The 22,705-nt window shown below is 47.2% G+C and overlaps 2 protein-coding genes across 2 annotated transcripts in view; one reads left to right on the top strand and one right to left on the bottom strand.

The window, feature by feature from the left end:
• The window catches only part of LOC119340937 (putative tRNA (cytidine(34)-2'-O)-methyltransferase), an 8,143-nt gene extending 2,600 nt beyond the window's left edge, over window positions 1–5,543 (top strand). Inside the window, exon 7 of the mRNA XM_037612832.1 lies at window positions 5,014–5,543. Within this exon, the coding sequence (XP_037468729.1) occupies window positions 5,014–5,292 (279 nt within the window). The 3' untranslated portion in view covers window positions 5,293–5,543. The remainder of the gene's footprint in view (window positions 1–5,013) is intronic.
• Window positions 5,544–6,505: 962 nt separating this feature from the next.
• Window positions 6,506–8,959, bottom strand: LOC119339861 (receptor protein kinase-like protein ZAR1). The gene is made up of 2 exons (XM_037611762.1): window positions 7,491–8,959; window positions 6,506–7,396 (listed from the first exon to the last, which is right to left on the bottom strand). Exons 1-2 carry the CDS (start codon window positions 8,821–8,823, stop codon window positions 6,780–6,782), a joined length of 1,950 nt encoding a protein of 649 aa, XP_037467659.1. The 5' UTR covers window positions 8,824–8,959; the 3' UTR covers window positions 6,506–6,779.
• Between the last annotated feature and the right edge of the window lie 13,746 nt (window positions 8,960–22,705).

Raw genomic sequence — 22,705 nt, forward strand, 5'->3', positions numbered from 1 at the left:
TCATCCTGCTTGATGCCGGCGGCCATGGGGTCTGGCCTTGAGCGATGTCCCACAGGGGAGATGTGGAGGGGGGGTGGAGAAGGGGAGGGGGAGGCGCCGGCCTTTTATAGCGCCGGGCGGCAGGAACGGGCGCAGGCGTGGGGAAATGGTGGCAGGAACGGGCGTGGCCAGCCATTAATGGGCAGTTGGGCAGACGGCGGGCAGCCATTAAGGGGCCGGGAAACGCGGCCGCGACATTGGTACGGGCGCAGAAGAGAGGGGAAGAGAGAGGAAGGGAAATACGGAGTGTCCTCCAAAAATTTGTCGATTGAGGGTTGTATGGCGAGCCACATGCAGCTAACAGATGCGCAACTCCATTACAAGTTTGAGGACAAGACGCCACACATCCTTCATTGAAACCCACAGGCATCTATACTCTAATATTTTTTTAAATCGCTCCTAAAACTGATAGATCAAAGCCTTCAGTGGTTGCTGCATTCTTCAGTTGCACAGAATCTGTTTCTATCATCACTCGGTCGCAGCCTAGCTGAGTGACTGTGTTTACGACATAAAGCATTGCCAAAGCCTCTGAATGAAGCGCATCCGAGAATCTCTACAGATTACCCGCACCAGCAGCCAGTGCCACACCACAAGCATCTCTACTAACAAAGCCCCAACCTCAAGTATTTGTCTCCTTCAGGAAGGCGCCATCTGCGTTGATTTTCAGAGTTCCCAGTGGAGGTCTGGACCATCTTTCTTTTTGCTGCTGCTTCTGCACTTTCCCACTTTCTTGTACCTTAAAGAGATGCATACAAAGATAATCAATAGAATGACATATTTCATCAGAAAATTTAATAGCATCTCCTGCATTTGCCCTGTTTCCTTCATGCCACCATCGCCAAAGGAGCAGGCAAGATTTAAGTTTTCCCTCCTCATTGAGGTTCAAGATTTGCTCCATGCAGCTCAGTGCATCTGCACAAGGAAGAATCTGCAGTCTAACATGCTCCAGCTGAGGTTCCCTCCGCACATCCTTAACCTTCTTACATTTAATGAAACTACGTCCGCCATCCTCATCGAACCGAAAACAAACAGGACAACGGGTTTCTACATGCATGCCTTTGTACTGAAGCTTCGTGCACAGGGGTAAGCTATCCGTACACAGACGCCATATGAAATGAAGAACTTTGTTTCTAAGGGGAAGTGAACACAGCTACGGCCAGTCGAAACCACATGTTTCTTCATCTGCACTTGAGGAAGAAGTTAGCCCTGCAGTGGATTCACAAGCTGCAGTAGCCATCGCAACTCTGGAGCCACCGGAACTGCTCCATCGCAACACTGAGCTCGCCGCCGCGCCAAGCTTCATTGCAACTCCGGCGGGAGTTATATTGCAGCTCCGGCGGTGCTTCATTGCAGCTCCGACGGAGTCCATTCCATCCCCATCGCAGCTTCAACGACTCCGGCGACGCTCAACTGCAGCTCAGCGCGGCGCGAGCGTTGCATAGCAGCACCGTGGCAAAAACCATTCTGGCTTCTGGCCAATAGCACCGGCGAGCGCAGCACCTTAGCACGGGTGCGCCCTGCGGCGTCGCTCCCCAACCCGGCTTGCAGCGCCGGCGAGCGTTGCATCATAGCTCCGCTGCACCAACAAAAAGTGTTGCATAGTAGCACCGCGGCAACAGCCATTTGAGCTTCACACGGGTAGCGCTGACGAGTGTTGCGCAGCGCCGGTGCGTGCTATGGCGTCGCTCCACCAATGGCTTGTACAGCCGGCGTGTGTGCAAGCTGCATCGAAGCCATTGGGCTGCCTGATGAACGTTGCATCACAGGAGCGCCTAAGAAAAGGGCCGGCCACCTGCTTTGTAAGGTATTGGAGAGGACCAAGCTCGGGTGCGCCAGCTTGCTTTGAGGTTGAGGAACACATCCATGGAGGGGTTCCCAGCAGGAGCAAGAAAGAAGCAGGGGGATTTTGTTCAGAGGAAGGGGAAAGAATGAATGGTCTGCGTACCTCCCGCTGGAGATAAGGAAAGCGAACGAGAGGCGGTGGGTGCCCCACCACGGGACGCGTGGCGCGCGTACGAGGAGGTTTACGCGAGAGGAGAATCATCCGGCTTAAAACAAGCGTTTTCCTTTTTTTATCAAAAGGCCATGCTATGATATCATCATTATGTTCATGAATTGTGATTTGCAAAATAATCTTCGCATCTTCAGGGAGGAAGGTTTGCCTTATTAGGTCTGCATCCCAGTTGTTTGTGGCAGGATCAATCAGTTTATTTACTTTAGTTGCAACATGTCTGCCCCTTTGAGTGATGACTCTTCTAGTTCTTCCTCTTGGAATCCATGGGTTAGACCAAATATTGGTGTTGGTACCACTGCCAACTCTCCATATGATCCCCTTCTTGAGCAGGTTTACTCCCTCTAGTATACTAGGCCAAGTGTAAGGTGCCATCTGTGGGGTTGGCATGTAGAATTGAGCCATTTGGGTAGTACTGTGCTGACAAAACCTGCGCACATAAGGAAGATGGGTTTTGAATAAGCCTCCATGCCTGTCTTGCATGCATAGCTAGATTGAAGGCGTGTAAGTCCCTAAAGCCCAGACCTCAGTTTTGTTTGTCTTCATCAATATTTCCCAGCTGACCCAGTGTGTTTTATTCTCCTTGTCCATTTGACTCCACCAGTATCTATTGATCATAGTGCTCAGCTCGTCGCACAAGGACTTGGTTAGATCAAAGCAAGCCACGGAGTACACGGGGATTGCTTGTCAACTGCTTTTACAAGGATTTCTTTCCCTCCTTTTGAAAGGAGTTTTTCCTTCCAGCCTTGGAACCTTTTCCACACACTCTCTTTAATATACTTAAAGGTCCTTTTCCTGGCCTTGCCCACATAGGATGGAACACCTAGATATTTTAAGGAAAGACCTTCCGAAGTAATCTGTAGAATACTTCTCATTTCCTCCTTTAGCCCTTGCCTTGTGTTTTCGCTGAATAGTGTTGTGGATTTGTCTTTGTTAATCATTTGGCCTGAAGAGGCTTCATAAGTATTCAGTATTCTATTTACTTCATGAGCACTCTCAGCATTGGCCTCCATGAGTAGTAAATGACTCATCTACAAAGAGTAACTGACTTACACTGGGAGCTTCTCTACAGATCTTGATTCCCTTTAATGATCCTCTCATCTCAGTTTCATGTAACATGGCTGAGAACCCCTCTGCACAGATAAGAAACAAGTATGGAGAGAGAGGGTCTCCTTGGCGCAGGCCCTTGGGGTGTAATAATTTCAGTTGTATCTTGGTTCACCTTGATCTGGTACCTAACAGTCGAGACACACTATTATCAGTTTAATCCAGCTCATGTTGAAACCCAGCCTTTGCATCATGACTCTCAAAAATGTTCATTCAACACGGTCGTAGGCTTTGCTCATATCCAATTTAATAGCTGCATAGCCCATCAAGCCCCTTTTTCTCCTCCGCAGGAAGTGAGTTAGCTCATATGCCAATAGGATATTATTCGAGATTAGTCTCCCACGCACAAAGGTACTCTGGTTGGGGGAGGTGATGTTGGGAAGGATTACCTTGCGCCTTGTTGTGATTACCTTGGTGACCAGCTTATACGCCACGTTACATAGGCTTATTGGTCTCAGGTCCTTTATGCTCACTGGGTTGGCATGCTTTGGAATTAGCACTGAGTGTATAGTTCCACCCCTCGTGCATTTCTCCTTAAATATCCGAAGTACCTCTTGTATGACCTGGTTCCCAACAGTTTGCATCCCAGTCTTTCAATCTCCTGCTACCCTGCATAGCATCACCTGAGTATTATGGTCCCCTCGCATGCCAGTGTTGGTCCAAACATTGTTGACCACGATCTCGCAATCTTCTTGCAACAACCTAGCTTCAAACTTGAAACTTCGCGCCATTCTCCTGAAAAAATATGATCTCCCAGCTTCCTCTGTTTGGATAGTTATAGGCCTATAGTCCGAATGGTATGAATCTCTATTAGGACTTAAAGGTTAAGGAATCTTGCACACCAACTCCTCGAGGGCATAGTCTATCCAATCTTTCTTTAACGAACCGGCTAGCATCCCAACTAGAGTTAATTGCATAAAAGTACCACAATTGAGGCTAGAATTGAGGCTAGGTTAACGGATCAGTACCACTTTTCAATTTTTTTGCAAGTCAGTACTGGTTTTGGGGTGAGGTGTTGTACATACTGGTTTTGATAGTGTTTCTGATGGATGGGGCACACATGAACAACCCGCTGAGTTATACATGGACCCACTTGTCAGTTCCATCTTCTTCCTCGTGTCTCTTCTCTCTCTCCTGTGCCGAATGTCGCCGAAATCTCCTCCATCTCCACCCCCCAAGCGCCCAGGCCTCACGCCAATTGCACGTACGTAGCAAGCTACGGGTCGCCTGATCGATCTGCTAGTCGATTCAGCCAGTGGCTACTTAGCACATGGGATGCACGCACCGGCCCAGTACACGACCACAGTGGTTCTGATCCGTTAACCTAACCCCAATTGTGGTACTTATATGCAATTAACTCTCCCAACTATGATTACGCCATGTATGTTTATCTCCCACATAGCCCATCTCTCAACCCACAGTGGTCCATCATCATCAAAGAAAAAGCCAGTGGCCCATAGAAGTTGTATGTTGCTCATGACAGCTATCTGTGTTCATTTTTTTCCTTCATCCTTCATTCGTTCAGTATCATAAATGGGTTGTCGTGTCCTTTTCTTGTTGTTAACACTTTGACACCTAATTATTCATAATTGCGCATTTACATGAATCATGTTGAATTGTTGGCACTTAAAATGTTTATATAATACTTGTCCACCCCTTGAAGTTCTTTCTGTATCAGCCATCCCATCACCGATGTGTGCGGACTTGAATATCTGTTGAAGCAAATTGGCCCGAATATCCTCATTGGCATATTGATATATGCGTGAATGCAAATCAATGCAATGTAAACGTGCAAGTCATATTCTCTGAATAGATGATTGTATTTTGTTTGCTTATCGTCGACATGTTTGGTTCAGGATTTCTCATATAAGCCTGGGGACTGGCTAGTATTCGGGTCCGAGACAAAAGGGCTACCAGAATCCGCCCTGGAAGACTGCTCCGGAGAAGCCCTGGGTGGTGGAACCATCCGAATTCCGATGGTGGAAACCTATGTCCGGTGCCTGAACCTCTCGGTGAGCGTTGGAGTAGCGTTGTACGAAGCAGCGAGGCAGCTGAACTACCAGCAGCTCCAGTACCAACCTGATCTCCCAGAGGAAGCGCAAGGACTGTTCCCAGCAGAGGATATTTATGGATGAAATCACTTTACCTGAGAATCAATCGACGAAACTCTGTTGCTTTCAAACTGAAACACAGAGTTTCTTCAGCTGTATGCCCGGTGCCTGGTAATTTTGTTAGCATTTGATCCGGATGTTCTCTTTTTGTTTGCATTCTCAACCAAGATGTGCACTGGACTGTCCAGAGACCAATTGGATGTATACACTTTTTGCGGTCAGGAGGTAATTAGACATGACAAGAAACAAGATGGGGTCACTTCTGGCCTCCAGGACACTGAGCTGCCTACTCGTCCTGAACCATCAAGGCGTTATTTAAATTTGCATGCAGATGCTTTATCACTTTGTTTTCGTTAGATATACGGCGAGCAAGGTTGGTGAAGAACTTTACTGCTATTTAAAACCTCTGTCAGATCACGGGCCAAATAGAGCCCACCCTGAGCAGCTGTCACGTTCTAGTGGTGAATTATTGGATCATCCATCGGTTGGTCTGCAGGATTATAAATGTCAAGGTCATCAGGAGCAGTTCCTCTATGCTCCTGCAGGATTTGATGACTGCGTATCCAGTGCCCTGCATTTAAACCTTTCAAGTTTGAATGTCCTTCCATGTGCTGCCACAGTGAAAGGAAAAGAAAAAACTTTCTCTCTGACCTTCATATTTTGTCAGCTTTCCTGGTAAAAATGCATCCGAAAATCAAGAACTCCAACCAGAGATGATTACAGTGCGAGGGTCTAAGCAAAACGTTGACATAAGACCAGATTCGATCTAAATCGCAAATGATTATGTTTACATTGGATCCCCATGCATGATGGCACCAATGATGCACCCATGACCAATCTTGCACTGCGAATGAGCAATGGCTACTCCATTCTTCAGCAAGAATCTCAGGCTGTCATTAAAGGGTAGGGAACCCGTTTCGCTTCAACAAGAAACCGTACTACAGGCGACTGAACCTACCCGCGTGTTGCCCCAGTCTGCTGCGCCATTGCGTGTGGCTGTTTCGCTGTGCATGCACAGCACGGCAGGACACAGGTAAAAAGACAATGTGCTGACACTGATGGACGCAGCCCCTCCTGTGTCATTGTCGCATCTTTCAGGGTCAACTGGCCCAAAGGTGTACAGCATCGCAACACGCCTCCCATTCCCCAGGTTCCAAACCCCAAGAAAGCCACCAGCCAAGGCTTTTTCTCGGTTTTCACCGCAAAAAGTGCAACAATGCTTGCTGCTGCATTCCGAAACGCTAGCAAAAGGGGGGATGCAAATTGTCCAGATCATGATCATCGGTTACATACATACACGGCCGCGAAGGTTGCAGCTACAAAAAGACGAGTACCAAACGCACATCAGTGAACCATTCTTGGCTGGTTTCTTCACCTTCTCTAAACCTAATAACGTTGGCAAATGCTAATCTGCGGAGCTAAGGATTTCAGGAACTACTGCTGCTGATGGTAGACGAGAATGACGGGTCATGGCTTCTGTTTCCCGGAATGATTGATGTTGGATCGCCGGATTAGTTCACCCGGTCGAGGCTCTCGGCGACGGCGCGCATGCGGGGGCGCAGCTCGGGGTCGAGCTCGGTGCAGCCGAGCGCCACGTGGAACACGGCGAGGACCTGCTTCTTGGCGTGCACCTCGCCGAGCAGCGTCGGGTCCACCACCTCCGACAGCGGCCGCTCCTCCTTGAAGGCTCCCCGCACCCACGCCTCCAGCTCCTGCCCGCCCTCCCCCTCCGTCGGCTGCCGCCCGGTCACCGCCTCCAGCAGCACCACCCCGAACGCGAACACGTCCCCTTTCTGCGTCGCCGCCGCGGCCGTGCCCCCCGGCGCGCGCAGCTCCGGCGCCACGTACGACAGCGCCGACAGGGCGCCGCTGCGGAGCGCGCACGCCGCGCTGCCGAGCTTCCTCGACTGCGCCGTCTTGTGCGCGCCGGCGACGAGGCGGGCGAGGCCGAAGCCCGAGACGTGCGGACGGAGCTCGTCGTCGAGCAGGATCTTGGACGACTTGATGCAACCGTGCACGTACCGGCGAGGGCTGCACTCGTGCAGGTATGCCAGTCCCCTCGCCGCGCCCTGAACGATGGACAGCCTCACCGACCACGGTAATGGAGTTGGCGAAGCCGTCGGGCCACCTGATTCCAAGATGCTATTCAGTGCCACTATCTCTGGATCAAATGCAACCTCTAGTCTAGCAGTTAACAAGACAAGATTTCGTCGGCACATTACCGTGGAGGGAGGAGTGGAGGGAGCCATTGCCGAGGTAGTCGTAGATGAGCAGCTTCTCGTCTGGGGCGTAGTAGTATGCGCGGAGGCGGGCGACGTTGGGATGACGCGCGCGGCCGATGGCGGCAGCCTCGGCCTCGAAGGCACGGCGCCGGCGCCACCCGGACTCAGTGCCATCGCCGTCGTCGGGCTCACTGAGACGGCGGACGGCTACGGCGGTGCCGCGGCCGGGGACGACCCTGTACACGATGCCGCCGCGGCTCTTCCCCACGACGTAAGCGGACGCGCGGAGCAGCTCCTCCAGCTCCATCCCGAAGCCGTCGTCCACCGCCACGAAGAGCTCCCCCTCCTCCCCGCCGCCGCGCCGCTCTTCAGTGCCGGCGAGCGTCACCGCCGCGCTCTTCTCCTTGGTGGACGACTCCTTGTCCTCGTTCCTGGTCGTTGCAGCGCACCGCCTCCGGCACTGCCACTGCAGCACTAGCCCGGCAACGATGGCCGCCACCACAATGACGGCCAGAATCGGCACCGTGGGCGACGACCGACGCTTCGGCGGCCTCCCAACCTGCGCCGCTGCACCAGGGTTCATGCCAGGGTTCGACTGCGGGATTCTTGGCTCATCCCTCTCTCCGGCGCACTCGATCTTGAGCGGAAACCCGCAGAGCCTCGGGTTGTCGTCGAAGGCGGTGGGGCCCTGGTTGACGAGCGAGCCCACCTGCGGGATCTCGCCGGCGAGGTCGTTCCCCCGGAGGTCAAGGCTGACAGCCACGGGAATGCCTCCGAACTCCGGCGGGATCCCGCCGACGAAATGGTTGTAGCTGAGGTTGAGCACGCCGGAGAGACGCGGAAGCTCCGCGATGGACGGCGGGAGCGTCCCGTTGAGCTGGTTGGAGGACAAATCGAGGCGAGACAAGGAAGCGAGCCTCCCAATCCCGGCAGGAATCTGGCCGGACAGGAAGTTGTGCGCCAGGTCGAGGGTGGTGAGCTTCTGCAGCGCGGAGATGGCGACCGGGATCTGGCCGGACAGGCGGTTGGACGGCAGCGACAGCGTCTCGAGCTCGGATAGCAGGGAGAGCTCGGAAGGCAGGTAGCCCGCGAGCGAGAGGTTGGCGAGCTCCACGCCGGCGACCCGGCCCCCGCCGCCGTCAACGCAGGTGACGCCGGCCCAGCCGCAGGGGTCGGGGTCGGCGTCCCTCCAGGTGTCGAGCCCACTGCCAGGGTCATCGGTCACCGCGAACTTGAGCGCGAGAAGCGCCAGGCCGTCCGTGTTCAGCGCGGCCGCCGCGACGGCCACGGCCGCCAGCAGCACCCCCACCGCCGCCACCCGCACGGCCGCCATTTGGACGCAAGAACTCGTATCTGCCCCTCGGAATGGCTAGCACTAGACTACAACAACAGCCCTGCCATCTCTTGGGAGTACGTGGGGTTGCAGCACAGAAGAGGGGGAGAAGAGGACAGCCGAGAGACTGGGGAACCGGGGTACTGGGTTTAGGCCGGGGAGTGAGATTTTACTTGCGAAATGACGGAAATGGGCACTTGGAGGATACTGTCCGGTCTGGTGTTTCGTGTGGAGGTTCTAGGTTATTCGGGGCCTACATGAGGGGCATTTCGGGGATGGAGATTCGAGCCGCACACGGGGAGCTGCGCTGGAGGGGGAGGGCCGGAGGGGTGAGGTGGGCTTGGCTGGTGGATTCGATCGAAGGTCTTTGCTCGGGGCGACTTTTGCTAAAGGAGTAATTAACCGTGTTGGCATGTGGGAAATCTCATGGATTACTAGTTTAGAATCCCCAGGGATTAACGTTGATATCATACTCCTACTACTAGTACTTAGTAGTACTACTAGTATGCTCTTCTGCTGGAGTGGTCGGGGGTGATTGGCTACTCCTGAGGCTGTGCGCTGGGCCCTGCTGGATTCGAGCCTCTTCGTTTGAATTTATGCAGGCGCCGGCACATGGGACTGGGACTGTGTGTGGGGTCCTGATTGAATTTGATTACTGGTCGATGGTGTCTGCTTACAGTCCCGTAAGGATTAAAATATTTGGGGATGTTTCCGATTTTCAAATCTGTGACCAAGGCACTCCGTATTGGCTCTCAGAGCAATCCAGCCCCTACACGCCCGTGGAATATGACAGGCAAATCAAACGATCTTTATTTCATGCGGTGACTTACAAAGAATATAAACAACACAAGTGATCTAGGTCAATCAGAAATTAGCTTTTATCTTTGTACTTAAATTTGGATCATAGTATAACATACAGGTCGGCCCTCAAATAAACACATTTATAATCACAATCCTTACTTTCAAAACATCAAATACATACAAACACATGCACGTCGATCATCAATGTTAGTGCACACAAATACAAATTATTCACACTTAAAAATACATAACAGAACCATAGGCCGAACATAAATATTGTCCATAGTGCATAACTAAAACTTAAAAGCAAAGTTTACTGAATTCTAGCCTAAATCCACATATACTACGACAAGATCATTGAGAGGTTGCATATGCACCCATTGATTTCATAGTTGTTGATGCATCTTCAGAAGGTTGGCAATATGCTCAGCCTCTTGTTCCGGGAGGCGGAGCTGAACACCAGGCTTCTCAGAATCATGTGTGTGGGCTGCTCCATCACCCTCATCCTCGACAATCATGATGTGTAAGATTGCACAACATATCATGAGCTGTCAAAGTGTCTTCGCTTCCCACATCATTGCAACTCCACAAACAATACCGCCAACGAGTTTGGAGCACTCTGAATGCCCTCTCCACATCCTTCCTTACGAGTGCATGCAATCAACTAAACCAACATACCTGGGAATCCTCTCATAGCTCCAATTACCAACACTTTTTCCATGTCCTCCACAGCCGACTCTCGCAGGTACTCTGGTCCAAACACATTCACCATAGTGCATGCAAATTGCACTGTGGTGTTCACGGTCTCTCCCATCAGGAATTCAATAATCAATTGCATCTGCGGCCTTGCCATAAGCAAGCATCCGGAGAGCAGCCGTGCATTTCTGTAGAGGAGAGAAAGAAATTTGTCTGCAACAATCCTCTTCGGCTTGAAGTTGTCATCGGCCTTCTCCACGTCACTCACGATGCGCAAGAACAAATTCATGTTCATTCAAAAGCGATGTCAAAAGAAACCTTCATAGTATGTTGGGTCCGCGGTGAAATAATATGTGTACAGAAGCCGTGCACGAGCAATCCTATCCTAGGGAACAACTCTCCGGCCCTCTATGGAACTTTGAGGTTTCTATGCCTTCTCCGTCTCCTTTTGGATGCTGATCATCATCATTTCAACATCTTTGTTGTCCGACGAGTCGATGAACTTGTTGAATACGAATTCGTCAAGGTTGGTGTTTCCATAGCCATCATTCAATGGCGAATCCATCGGTGACCTAGAAGCATAAATTAAAATAGCCCGCGAAATAGCTGCGATAGTTGTGTTATAGCTGCCCGGGAGCCTCGCCGCTATGCTATGGCTGCCGTTGCGAAATCCTCCATAAATCCCTCTAAATGGTTGAACAATGAGCAAAACCCTCCAGAAATCATCTCTCCCACTAGAATTTTTTTCCTATTTGTCGCGATTGCCCCCTATGGCGGCCACTATAACTGTTGGGAGAGGCCGCGCGAAACCGTTTCTCCCGTGATTTTAATCTATGCCTAGAAGTGACCAAAAGAATAAAAATTGACATGAATATTTCCAAAGGCTGGACGGGTCCCCGACGCAGAAGAGTCTCTCAGACGGTAAACATGTACCCGTGTAAGGGTACACGGTCACGTTCGAGTCCCCTTGCGGCAGCTCGAGCTCGAACGACGTGGTCACGTCGCATCTGACGGTCATGGTGACACGACAATTGTTGTCGCCTAGGCCTTTCGGGGTGCAAGGAAGGCGGTTGTCTCGGTTTCTAGGCGACACTTGCGAACGACATGAGTGTTGTCTGCCTCAATGGTGTGTTCCATGGAACGCACTTCGTCAAAGCCAACCGTTGTGATATCGTCGATGTCACTGTACCGGGAAGGAAGTGAAATAAAGGTATGATTAGCACAATGATTGTGGCCAGAGGAGCGAAGAGGATGCCTTTTTACGGGATTACGTATTGAAGGCATCACCATTATAATCGGGATTTCCATCGATGTATCGTGCGAAGGCGCGGAACCAAGTGTTACACTTCACAAGTTCAAAATGAGAAAAAGGAAGACTCACAACACGTATTTCACGTTCGCATCAAACCACCGATCGATCTGCTCCGTCACTCAATGTGCGTCGGCTTAGCATTTCAATGGCACGTAGAATGCATGTCAGTAATCCGACCATGGGGCAAACTAGCCCGCCCGACCGTCACATTATTAATTAGGATTTGTATCGATCGATCACACGAAGGAAAAGCCCCGGCTGTTTTTTTAACACGGTAAAATCAAGTCACTCATCCTCGCAAACCAAACGTTATGCTTTACAAGTTCAAAAAATGAAAAGACGGTACACTTACAACACGCCTCTCATGGTTGCACCATCCCCTCACCCTGTTGGGTCCGGCACGCTGCTCACCCAAGGGAACGCGCTTCGGCTTGCCTTTTCCACTGGCACGTGGAACCACATGCGATCAAACCAAGCATGGGCCAAACTCGACCATCCAATCGCGGACACCTGATTTTCATTGATATATTTATTAAATATGTTTTTACACAGTAAAAGGTCCCAAAAATAACAACATAAAGAAAAACTATCACTCCTCGTGGAACGATCCGGCATGTTACATTGGACACCGCCGTTTCCTTAAGCAGAGGAATTTGTTTAATGAAGTTGCACAACAAAATGATGCTTACACTGCTACTGATGTGGTGGCTCCCACATATGTTTATGATATGTTTGAAGGCCAACACATAAATCAACTTGGGGAAAAGATTGTCTAATGGTTTGTAGAAGTAGATGATTTGATAAAAAAGTAGCCAACATTTGAGGAAATTGATGGTAAAGAAGAAGATGGCACATGGGGGAATATGATTCAGACTGGTACACATGTGAAGATGTTAACGTTGCTGCTGCAGATGATGACTAGATTACTTTTGTCATATTTTCCTGTGAGAAGACGACTTATTATCTACGTGAATTTGTGTTTGGTGATTGTATGACGACTGAAATCTGATGAAGCTGTTATTTAGTATTTTGCAGTGAGAACATCACTTATTATGTATGTTAGTTTGTGTTTGGTGACTGGAACATGATGCCATTGTTGTTTTGTAGTACTTGAATTTTGTTGTGAGAACATGGCTTATTTTGTATGCGAATTTGTGATTGGTGAGTGTACGATGACTGAAACTTGATGACTTGTCATCAACCTCATAGTGAGAACATCACTCATCTTTGCGAAACTTGTACTTGATGATTGTAAACCTCAATGTAGCTGATGGCAGTTTGATGTTGGACTGCAATTTGTTGTCCATCTTATTTTTTAATACATTGTCATATTCGTATCTAGAACAACTTGATTTGTTGGGTGTATAATCACATTCAGTTGACACCCAAACTGTTGGAAATATTCTCTAGAGGCAATAATATTCGTATTATTATATTTTCATATCCATAATTATAGAGTTTATATTTTATTCTATAACTGCCATGATCCTGGAATATGTGATTCAGTGGAAAACTCATATACACGTGTGGAATGATAAACGGTTCACATTCAGCTGACACCCAAACTATTGGAAATATTCTCTAGAGGCAATAATAGTTGTATCATTATATTTTCATATCCATAATTATAGAGTTTATATTCTATTCTATAACGGCTATGATCGTGGAATATGCGATTCAGTGGAAAACTCATATGCACGTGTGGAATGATAAACGGTTAAATTGAAGGTTCTTAGTCTTGCCTCTAGGACTAGCTTAAGTGTTGTTGGTGATCATGTTTTTCGGATCTTAAGATATCGTTAAGTGTAACGATAGTCCTAAAACGACATTGAGATTATGACGTTGGAAGAACGATCATATTGAATCGACCAAACTTGTTTGTTGTGAATTACATTAATATCGTCTATATTCAATTGTAATAACATGGAGTGTTAACATGTGATATTGCTCCTTAAACCATGAGAGTATTATGATCACTTCTTACCGTACGATGGGCTTTGGGGTTGCTCAAACATCACATGTAACACGGTGATCGTAACGACAACTTACAGGCACATCGGAAAGTTTGACAAGTGGTCGGATAGCTCAAGAGTGGGATTTTCTCCTCCGACGATGGAGATATATTCTTAGGGACCTCGCGGTGTGACGACATCCATCATCGTTTGGCCAGACACATGTGACTTCATCACGGGGATGCCGAAACATAATAACGAGAAAGAAGAACAAAACATGTAATGAGGATTTTGGTATAATGAGCACAACGATGACTCAGGAGGATAGCGACACATCTCGGATTTTTTGAAGTATCGTGAAGCAAAGGGAACATCATATGATAACCAAAGGTTCATTCGAATATCATTCGTGTACGCACAGGGACCAATATGGACGTCCGCGGTCCCGCTGTCGGTCATTGAACGAACAATTCCGTCCATGTTTGTGAGTTACCGAACCTATGGGGTCACAAGCTTAAGGTAATCATGATTTTCTAAGTTTTAGTAGGACAGGAATCATGAGAATATATTTAAGAAATTAGTTCTTGAATATTTGGAATAGTTTCGAGAGGATCTAGAAGCGTTTTGGGGTCACGGGAAGGGTTTCAGTGAATAACGAGTAATACCGGGTATTACCAATATATTATATATAGTTGGAAAATATTTCTGAAGATGTTAAAAAATATAATGGTCTAGAAGTATTTAGAACATTTATAGTTAATTTAAATATCAACGAGCCTACAAAGGCCAAGAGGTGGAAGGAATTATGGGCCACAAGGGCCCCTAAGGAAGTGGCCCCCCCATTGCCATATAGTGGGGGGGGGGAATTGGACTAGGGGAGGAGTAGGCTCCTCCCCCTCAACGCCCCAAGGAGGGACTTCCCCTCCTTGGTGGCTGCCCCCTCCTCCTCCTCTAACCTATATATCCAGGGTTTTTTGCTCTATTGATACATAAGTTTTGGAGCCTCATCTAGTTCCTCTGGTTATAGTTCTAGTTGGTCCTAGTTGACTAATTAGAGCAAGGCTAATCCTCTTCATCATAATTAGAAGTCCTATGTGGTTCTAATCTCCTCTCTCTAATTCTCCGGCGACGATTAGCTCTGGACGACGAAGCGCTACCAGATCATGAAGGCTGCACGCTGGCAACCAAGTAGAGAGGACGTGCTTTTAGTCTTCGGTTTGAGGGGCTATTCGTGGGCAGTTTGAGGGATCGTTCATCGATGGTATGAGGGACTCCAAGTACGATCTACACCGACACGATCTTCTTTCGCTGCAATCCGGTGACGGTAACGATCATGATCCCAACCTGTTATGCATCTTCATATTGATCTTGGGTGATCGTAGGCGCGATTTTTTTTGTTTTCTACTACGTTTCCCAATAGCTAAATCATAAGATGTGTCTTGTCGATACGTGTGTCCACGTGCAAGGCTACTAGTCCATATAACTACTAAAACCATCCTTCATGCTTCCAGAAGAATTTTATTGCCCCTGCAAGCCTCTCTTCCGAAGAGATCCCATCTGGAGCCCTTTTCAGGAGCCATGCCGGAGGAGGAAGCCATTGTCGGATCCATCTTCATCAACCTTGCTGCCTCCATGACCATGTGTGAGTAGTTCTTATAGGACCTATGGGTCCATAGTAGTAGCTAGATGATTCTCTTTCTTTTGGATCTCCAATACCATGTTCTCGTTCTTGATCAAGGTCAATTCAATGTAATCAGTGTTGTATTTGTTGGGACATGATGAATTATCATTTTATGATCAGATTGTTCATTGAAATCAATTGAATCTATCTTGGTTTTGTTGCTGCATAATTAAATAGCTTTCTATGCTCTTCGATCTATCTATCTTCTTTGGCCAAGTTCAATGGGTTTTTTCCTCACAGTAAGTTGTGCTTTGTAGTGGGTTCAAATTGCGGTGCTCTAACTCAGTGATAAAAAGGCCAAGACACGTATTGTATTGTTGCCAATAAGGATAAAATGAAGGGGGTTGGCGATATTGTTTGACTTCTTCCTTTCTACATTATGTCATCTTTGTTATTGCGATACTATGTTTCTTGCAAACATAATACCTAGAGATACATGATGGATAGTGGTTTTAGGGTGGAGTATTAGTAGTAGATGCAGTTGTATTCACAAAAGATGTGTCACGAACGTAATGCCTATATAAGATTATGCCATGAATGATCATAGTCAAAAAATATTGCAATCTTTTGATTGCCCAACTATAATTTGTTTACCATGTAATTCACTTGTTTTCGAGAGAGAGATGTCATTACTGAACCTATGACCCCAAGTCTATTTTTCATTAATAAATTCTTCCACAAAATTGATATTTTATTTGCCTTACTATTTACCACTATATATCTTCATTTGCTTTTAATCTTGTAACTAACAAGACAAGGGGCTTGACAACCTCTTGCCACATTGAGTGCAAGTTTTAATTTTAGTTGTGCGCTGGTGTTGTTTATCTTGTTAACTTAGAAGTTCCCGCCGATTCGATAAACTTACTTCTTAACTGAGAGAAAACTTTGTTGTTGTTCTATTTCACTCTTCCTCTTTAGGGAAAACCAACGACTCCTGTGGGAGTAGGATGCACCACCAAAGCAAAGTCAATCACTATTTTACCACTATATATCTTCATTTTCTTTTAATCTTGTAACTAACAAGACAAGGGGCTTGAAAACCTCTTGCCACATTGAGTGCAAGTTTTTATTTTATTTGTGTGCAAGTGTCAGTGTAAAAACCGACATACCTCGGGGTAGGGGGTTCCGAGCCGTGAATCCCAGATAGATGGTAACAGGAATAAAGAGACGATGTTTTACCTAGGTTCGGGCCCTCTTGATGGAGGTAAAACCCTACATCTTGCTCTTGTTTATATTGGTGTAGATGTATCAAGTACAGAGTTGACCTACCTAGAGATCATAAGATGTGGTCTAATTCTAAGGCTAGGTGAATGAGATTGCATTGTTGTCCCCTCGACGGGCTAAACCCTTTGGCTTATATACACGGCAGATAGGGTATCTAGGGTTACAAGCTCAGTATCTTGGCGTGGAGGTGGTAGGAGAAATCTTGGAGTATACGACAAGTCTTCGGCAGATGCAGTCCTAACACGATTCATCATGCAACTTCCGGAGTCCATCTCGAGAAGAATGAGGGCCCATCAGCCCAATCCGAGGAGCATGGGACGACTAGGTTAGTACCCCCTAGTCCAAGACACCGTCAGTAGCCCCCCAACTAGTCTTCTATGCCGAGGACGATTCCTTGGTGAGCACAACCTCGGATATGAAGTCATTGGCTCCACAGATGAGTTCCCCTTTGTGATTTCAAGATTATTAGACCACTCTTTAAAGAGAGGTGTCAAACAAACCTAGTCGAGCTCATACCCTGCGCGAAGAGATGGGGTAACTTAGCCTCGAAGGCCGACCACATAGGTATGCACAGTACCACCTAGGCTGAGAACTTTATTGGAGCGCGCACCCCATGACGGGTCGGGCAGTTACTGCTTCCCCTAAATCGTGGCTCGAGGTAGCCATTTTACTTGCGCTTCCCATCGAGGTGGAGATCTTGCCCGTTTTCTCAGGGATATCATCAAGATTTTGCTTCTTCCTATGTGCTTGATGACATCTTTCGCGGGGGAGTGGAATTTTTATCGCCACGATAGGGGGGGGGGACTCTTGGCCTTTCAACATCCTATAAGAGTAAAAAGAGAACAACGCAAGCAACCACACTCTCAATTCCCCCGCGTGCTGCTTCATCTATCTCCAGCACCCAGATCCATTCTCGCACTCCTCTTCCTTCAAAAATCCAAGCTCCCCCATCCAACCATGACTGACACCCTCAAAGGGAATTGGGGTGGTTCCACTATGACGGACGAAACCATCCTGGAGCTGCGCAACGCATGATACCTCTCTGCCAACATCGCCGCCCATGCTCTAGGCGTCAACCAGCAAGTGCCTGCTCCGAACCCAGGGGAGCGGGTAGTCTTTGTTCCCCACCTCATCTGATGCATGGGGTTCCCGCTACAACCATTCGTGCACGGGATGATGTTCTACTGCAGACTCGACTTCCACCACATGGCCCCGAACTCCATCCTCCACCTCGCCTCGTTCATCATGGTATGTGAGACCTTCCTCCGCTGTGAACCGCACTTCATCCTATGGCTGAAGATCTTCGGGGTAAAGCCGAAGTCCAGCGGCTCCGACCTGGCGGAGTGTGGAGGGGCCATGATCAACAAGAACCAATATGCTGACTGGTTCAAGGGAACTTTCATCGAGACGATCAAGGAATGGCAGCACCAGTGGTTTTACTTCACTGAGCCGCTTTCCCCTGGCCAGACCGAAGTCCCGGCCTTTTCGGCCAGGCCTCCAAGGAAGCTCAAGTCTTGGAGGGAGAAGGGCGTCGTATGGGGAAACCCAGATGAGGTGGAGGCAATGATCAAGAAGACCCAATGGTGGTCTACCACGAGGAACCTCCAGCTCGCTGACGTTGTCAACGTCATGATCCACCACCGTATTCTCCCGCTCCAACTCTAGGCCAACCCGATGTGGGAGCACAAATCTGGGGACGGAGGGCCCGTCCTCCACTTTTTCCACACCACCTTGGCTGGCATGTGGACGCGGCTATTCAAGCTAGCCAAGGACAAAATCCCCAAGGAGGTTGAGGACCTCGTCTTCGAGGTCGGCTATGCAGCCCCCCCGGGAGGTGATCTAACACACACGTTTATGATTTTCTTTTCCTCAATGGTGAGTGTGACTTTAATGAATCGTCATATTCCACATTTGCAGAAGTGGTCAGCCAGGATGCAGCAAGTGCAGTGCCCGACCCCACTGCTAGAGGAGCCGAGAACCCCTTGCGCACGACACTCCTAGTAGAGGAGCCGTATGTGGTGGTCCCCAAGGGAACAAAGTCCCAGAAGGGCAAGGCAGTGCTCGGACCCGGGAGACATCGGTCACCTGGTCCCAGGAGATCCACGCATCCTTAGTCCATGAAGACGACATGGGGGGAGAACAAGGACAAGGATAACTCTCCCCTCAAAGGGAAGAGGGCGTCGGAGGACGCCAAAGCCGGAACGCGGCCCACGGGCCAAAAGAGGTTGAAGAGTATCTCGGCCGGGACTGCCAGCAAGTTCTCATAGAAGATCGTGCTCTCCGATGAGTCGAAGGATGACCCCTTGCCATGGGGAGGAAGAAACTGTCACCCCGAGGGTACGTCATTGTTTTTATACTTCATGTTTTAACAAGTCCGTTGAGCGGTAGCGAGCTTATACAGACATCTTTTATGCAGTCCGCCGAAGGTGTGCCCAAGTGACTCCTTGAGTGGGTTGCCATCCGCTAGTGGGACTCCAGATTCCGCTACTCTTGCGCCAGCTCATGACGAGTTGGGGGAGGCATCATCCACACCGCCCCCAAGTCAACACGGCGGGGGCCGAAGAGTCGACCGTCATGGCCGAGGTTAAGACCTCGGTCCTGCAGGACTAAGGGGACAAGATCCCCGAGGTCGTCAAAGAGGGGCTGGGCCAGTCATCGGCCCAGTGATACGTCACCATCGTATCTACTGTTCCAAACTCTTTTGCCCTTGTTTTGGACTATAACTTGCATGATTTGAATGAAACTAACCCGGACTAACGCTGTTTTAAGCAGAATTGATATGGTGTTATTTTTGTGCAGAATAAAAAGTTCTCAGAATGACCTGAAACTTCAGGGAGATAAGTTTTGGAATTAACAAAAAATATAGGCGAACGAATCAAGTGAAGGGGGCCTACACCCTGGCCACAAGGGTGGGGGGCGCGCCCACCCCCTGGGGCATGCAACCCGACCTTGTGGGCCCCCTGGACCTCCACCGACCTCAACTCCAACTCCATATATTCACTTTCGGGGAGAAAAAAACCCAGAGAGAAGGATTCATCGCGTTTTATGATACGGAGCTGTCGCCAAGCCCTGTTCTTCCACGGGAGGGCAGATCTAGAGTCTGTTCAGGGCTCCGGAGAGGGGAATCCGTCGCCATCGTCATCATCAACCATCCTCCATCATCAATTTCATGATGCTCACCGCCATGCATGAGTAATTCCATCGTAGGCTTTCTGGACGGTAATGGGTTGGATGAGATTTACCATGTAATTGAGTTAGTTTTGTTAGGGTTTGATCCCTAGTATCCACTATGTTCTAAGATTGATGTTGCTATGACTTTGCTATGCTTAATGCTTGTCACTAGAGCCCGAGTACCATGATTTTAGATCTGAACCTATTATGTTTTCATGAATATATTTGTGTTCTTGATCCTATCTTGCTAGTTATAGTCACTTACTACGTGTTATGATCCGGCAACCCCGGAGTGACAATAGTCAGGACCACTCCCGGTGATGACCATAATTTGAGGAGTTCATGTATTCACTAAGTGCTAATTCTTTGGTCCGGTACTCTATTAAAAGGATGCATTAATATCCATTAGTTTCCAATAGGACCCCACTGCCACGGTAGGGTAGAACAAAAGATGTCATGCAAGTTCTTTTCCATAAGCACGTATGACTACATTCGGAATACATGCCTACATTATATTGATGAATTGGAGCTAGTTCTGTGTCACCCTATGTTATTACCGTTGCATGATGAATGCAATCCAACACAATTATCCATAATTGATCCATTGCCCACGAGCTTTTCACATATTGATCTTTGCTTCATTACTTTTTCGTTGCCACTGTTACGATTACTACAAAACTGCCATTGTTACTTTTGCCACTGTTACCGTTTCTTCCATACTACTTTTCTACTAAATATTTTGCTGTAGATATTAAGTCTTTCAGGTGTGGTTGAATTGACAACTCAGTTGCTAATACTCGAGAATATTCTTTGGCTCCCCTTGTGTCGATTCAATAAATTTGGGTTGAATACTCTACCCTCGAAAACTGTTGCGATCCCCTATACTTGTGGGTTATCAAGACCTCTTTCTGGCGCCGTTGCCGGGGAGCATAGCTCTGTTCTTTGGGTCACTTGGGATTTATATCTGTTGATCACTCTGAGGAATTTGAAAGATCAAAGAACTAAGATTTTTTCCTCAACTACGAGGGGAGGTAAGGAACTACCATCTAGCTCTGCACTTGATTCTCATTCTGTTTTGAGTAAACTTGCAACACCTACACCTGCTATTGATTCTGATATGTCGCATATTATTGATGATGCCACTTCTGCTATGCATGATGCTTATGATGATACTACTTCTATGTATGATAATAATGTTCCACCAGGTGAATTTCTTGATGAACAACTTGCTAGGGTTAGAGAGAATGAAATTACGAAACTGATGATATTGTTGAAAATGATGATTATGATTCTCCCCCTAGATATGAATTGCCTGTTGTACCTGAGGGTTATGTTATGGATGAAGAAACTGCTAGAGACTTCTTTGCTTGCAATGATAGAGAGGATCTTAAGAAATTGTTACCTAAGCTGAAAGAAAAATCCTTGTATGATAGAATGAAATATGATCCCGCTTTTGCTACTTCACCCATCTTCGTTACTGATAAGGATTATGAATTCTCTGTCAATCCTGAGTTAATTACTTTGGTTGAATCTGATCCTTTCATGGTTATGAATCTGAAACTGTTGTGGCACATCTTACTAAATTAAATGATATAACCACCCTATTTACTCATGAGGAAAAAAAATCGCTATTACTATATTCTCAAATTGTTTCCTTTCTCATTAAAGGGTGATGCTAAGATATGGTTTAATTCTCTTTATCCTGGTTGTGTGTGTAGTCCCAGGATATGATTTACTACTCCTCTCAAAAATATTTCCCTGCTCATAAGAAACAAGCTGCTTTGAAGGAAATATTTAATTTTGTGCAAATTGAATAAGAGAGTCTCCCACAAGCTTGGGGGAGGCTTCTCCAATTACTTAATGCTTTGCCTGATCATCCTCTCAATAAACATGAAATACTTGATATCTTTTATAATGGACTAATCGATGCTTCTAGAGACCACCTGGATAGTTGTGCTGGTTGTGTTTTCAGGGAAAGAACTATTGGGCAAGCTTAATTGCTATTGAATAATATATTGAGTAATGGTAATGATTGGACACTTCCGGAACCAACTCCAAAGAAAAGTGGTATTCTATTTCTCAGTCCTGAAGATATGCGAGAGGCAAATGAATCTATGAAAGAAAAAGGTATTAAAGCTGAAGATGTTAAGAATTTACCGCCTATTGAAGAAACACATGGTCTTGATAACCCAATACAGGTAGTAGAGGTAAAATCTCTCCGTAGATTTGATGAAGGTGATATTTCTCATAATAAGTCTGCTAGTCAATGCTTGGATGAGTTTGATAATTTTATTGTTAAATAAGAGAACTTCAGTGCTTATGTTAGTAGACAATTGAAACATAATGCTTACATGCTTGACCACTTGGGTGATTATATGTGTAGAACTATTAATGACCTTAAGCTTATTAGTAAACATGCTTCCATGGTTACAACTCAAGTATAACAAGTACTTAAAGCTCAGGATGATTTGCTTAATGAGTTGAATAGTAAGAATAATGATAATGTTGTTAGGGTTATGACTAGAGGTGGTAAAATGACCCAGGAACCTTTGTATCCTGAGGGTCATCCTAAGAGAGTTGAGCAAGATTCTCAGAGAACTAATACTAATGCACCTAGTCCTCGTAATAAAAAGAAAAACAAAATTCATAGGACTTTGCATGCTAGTGAACCTGTTATAGATACACCTGAGAATCCCAATGATATTTCTATTTCTGATGTTGAGACACAATTTCGTGATGAACATGAACCTAGTGATAACATTAATAATGATTTTCATATTGATGCTCAACCTAGTAATGATAATGATGTAGAGATTGAACCTCCTGTTGATCTTGATAACCCACAATGAAAGAATCAACGTCATGATAAGAGAGACTTCGTTGCTAGGAAACATGGTAAAGAAAGAGAACCATGGGTTCAGAAACCCATGCCCTTTCCTCCTAATCCATCCAAGAAAAAGGATGATGAGGATTTTGAGCGCTTTGCTGAAATGATTAGACCTATCTTTTTGCGTATGTGTTTGACTGATATGCTTAAAATGCCTC

This window comes from Triticum dicoccoides, chromosome 7B, assembly GCF_002162155.2.
Source record: "Triticum dicoccoides isolate Atlit2015 ecotype Zavitan chromosome 7B, WEW_v2.0, whole genome shotgun sequence".
Taxonomy (NCBI): domain Eukaryota; kingdom Viridiplantae; phylum Streptophyta; class Magnoliopsida; order Poales; family Poaceae; genus Triticum; species Triticum dicoccoides.

Coding starts and splice junctions, on each gene's coding strand:
- LOC119339861 (XM_037611762.1), bottom strand. CDS start 8,823: ATGGCGGCCGTGCGGGTGGCGGCGGTGGGGGTGCTGCTGGCGGCCGTG. Junction 7,397..7,490: donor CCTCCACTCCTCCCTCCACG/GTAATGTGCCGA, acceptor TCTTGGAATCAG/GTGGCCCGACGGCTTCGCCA.